Raw genomic sequence first — 2,450 nt, forward strand, 5'->3', positions numbered from 1 at the left:
TAATAATAATAATAATAATAATAATAATAATAATAACTAATAATAATAATAATAATAATAATAATAATAATAATAATAATAATAATAATAATAGTGACAGTAGAATGAATAGTAGCAGTGGTTGTTACTATTACTGTTATTATTATTGTTATTATCACTATTACTATCATCACTATCATTTTCATTACCATTACTATTGTTATTATTGTTATTAAAATGACACCATATACATAATGAAGAGGGTAAAGCAAATAGTCTAAACTTTATAGAAATGAAATTAATAAACCGTTCTCTTGTTATTAGATTATCAAAAATGATTGCCTAAAAAGATTGATTATTGTTATTATTATTACTATTATCAAATAAATGAAGCAACTGAAGTATATAATTAATATATTTAAGTTAAAATTTATTTTAAAGTTTTCACTGCAAGGTATTGTCCAGCTAGAATTTCGTCAATCGGTTGGAAACCGTTTTCCGAAAAATGTATTTGTTCTTTCAATAGATTTTTTGATCCAAAAGAGTTTATAGCGCTTCGAACTCTAATGATATCGACATAATTTATAAAAGATGCACATCCTGGATACTTGATTTGCAGGATGAATATCATTGGTTTAAAATATTAGAATTTGATAAGTATATGAAATTTGAATTTTGATAAATTAAAAGTGTGATAAATTTCAATTCAACTAAATTTAAAATTTGAATTTTAACTTCCCTTTCAATTCAACTTTTAAGTATTTCAATGGACAAGATGCTAAACACGAATCAACATAAAAATTCAAAAAGGTTCGATAAAATTCAACAATTGGAATATGACAGTTTATTTAATATTATCACTGAATGCTTGAATGTTTATTTCGTTGATAACAAACATTCTTATCAATATCCATTATCATATGGCTAAGAAATTGAATAAATGATAAATGAGAACGTGAATTACTCAGCTTGCTCAAATATTCGATCAAATTAAATTTTTATCTTTTTTCTTGAAAAATTTTATTCTTCAACTTTTTAATTACATATATTCAAATTAATTTCCAACATGAAAAATGAAAGTGAAATATACTGCAATACAAATTTATTATTGCTTGTGTCATCATTTCATATCTTATTAATCAAAAGATAATTTTTAATGATGATAATGACAATTATAGCAACGATAACATTGTTGTAATAGTGATAACAATAATGGCAACAATTACAAAATGAATTTGTAATAATGATAACAATTATAAAATTTGAACATGGCAAATTATAAGCGACATTTTTGAAAGGATGGTTTGACCTTATTATCACAATTTCAACTGTTATCATACAATCTTGATCTGACCACTTGTCCGTAACCATTTCATCAAATATTAATTGTAATTATTGCCAGAAATTTCTATCAAGTATTAAATTTTTTTCCAATCCCCATTTTGAATTTCTATTTCACAACTTTTCATTAATTTATTTCCTTCCTCCAATTTGAAAAAAAAAGATTTATTTAACTAATTAATTAAAATAAAAAATCATACAACTCAAATTTATTCCAAGAAATATTTATATGTACATATATATAAAAAATAAATAAACATATTTTCAAATTCAATTTTTAAATTTGCTAATTAAATTTAAATTTGTTGTACTATTGTTCCGTTTCATCCATTTCCATATCATCATAACCAGTTACTGATCCATCATCACTTTTTGAATCCGATATTGACGACATTTGTGGTAAATTACCCGTCATACTTTCAGTTCTATAATTCAATTCAATTCTAATCAATTATTTGAACAAATTACAAAATATATATTCTATTTAAGTTATATCTTATATATCTGACAATTTAAAATTATAAAATTTTGAAATAAAATAATAAAAGAATTATTCACCTTTTTATTTCTGTATCTTGTAATATTGTACAAGTATTGATGTCTTTTGGAAGATCAGTTTGTGATAACTTTGTATCCGTCATATCAAAAGGCTAAAATTATCAAAATGATAAAATAAACAGTATAATCATTTTTTTTTTAAAGAAGGATTCCTTTAATAATATTTTTATTTTCATTCAAAAAATGTAACATCATTGTACATGTCCTTTCGTGGTAAAACTAATTAGGAATAATTAATAGTTCAGCTAAAAATAAAAACTACACAATGCTAATTTTTGTTAATTTTATGCTAATTGATTAATTAATGCTTAAAAAATTTCGTGTATGTTAAGTTTGAGCAATGGAAGTTATGAATGTTGGTAATTTTTAGTAGTTTAGAAAAAAAAAAAACGAAAACTACTGTATAAATAATAAGCATACCAATGATTCATTTACTGTTAATAGTTAAAAAACATTTATCAGGTAATCAAAATTTATCAAACTTTTTTGAAAATTTCAAATAAATATGATGAAAGATAGCTGATAAAACAAAAAAAATAAGAAATAACTCTGATGCTTAAATAGACTCTTTG

At 22.2% G+C, this 2,450-nt stretch overlaps 1 protein-coding gene across 1 annotated transcript; it reads right to left on the reverse strand.

The window, feature by feature from the left end:
- Window positions 1-1,630: 1,630 nt before the first annotated feature.
- On the reverse strand, window positions 1,631-1,961 carry LOAG_14613 (hypothetical protein; the record flags this gene model as incomplete). Its single annotated transcript, XM_003150108.1, has 2 exons — window positions 1,631-1,745; window positions 1,879-1,961. The coding sequence occupies 2 exons, from the start codon at window positions 1,959-1,961 to the stop codon at window positions 1,631-1,633; spliced, it is 198 nt and encodes a 65-aa protein (XP_003150156.1).
- Between the last annotated feature and the right edge of the window lie 489 nt (window positions 1,962-2,450).

The sequence above is a fragment of the Loa loa genome, assembly GCF_000183805.2.
Source record: "Loa loa unplaced genomic scaffold supercont3.305, whole genome shotgun sequence".
In the NCBI taxonomy this organism is placed as follows: domain Eukaryota; kingdom Metazoa; phylum Nematoda; class Chromadorea; order Rhabditida; family Onchocercidae; genus Loa; species Loa loa.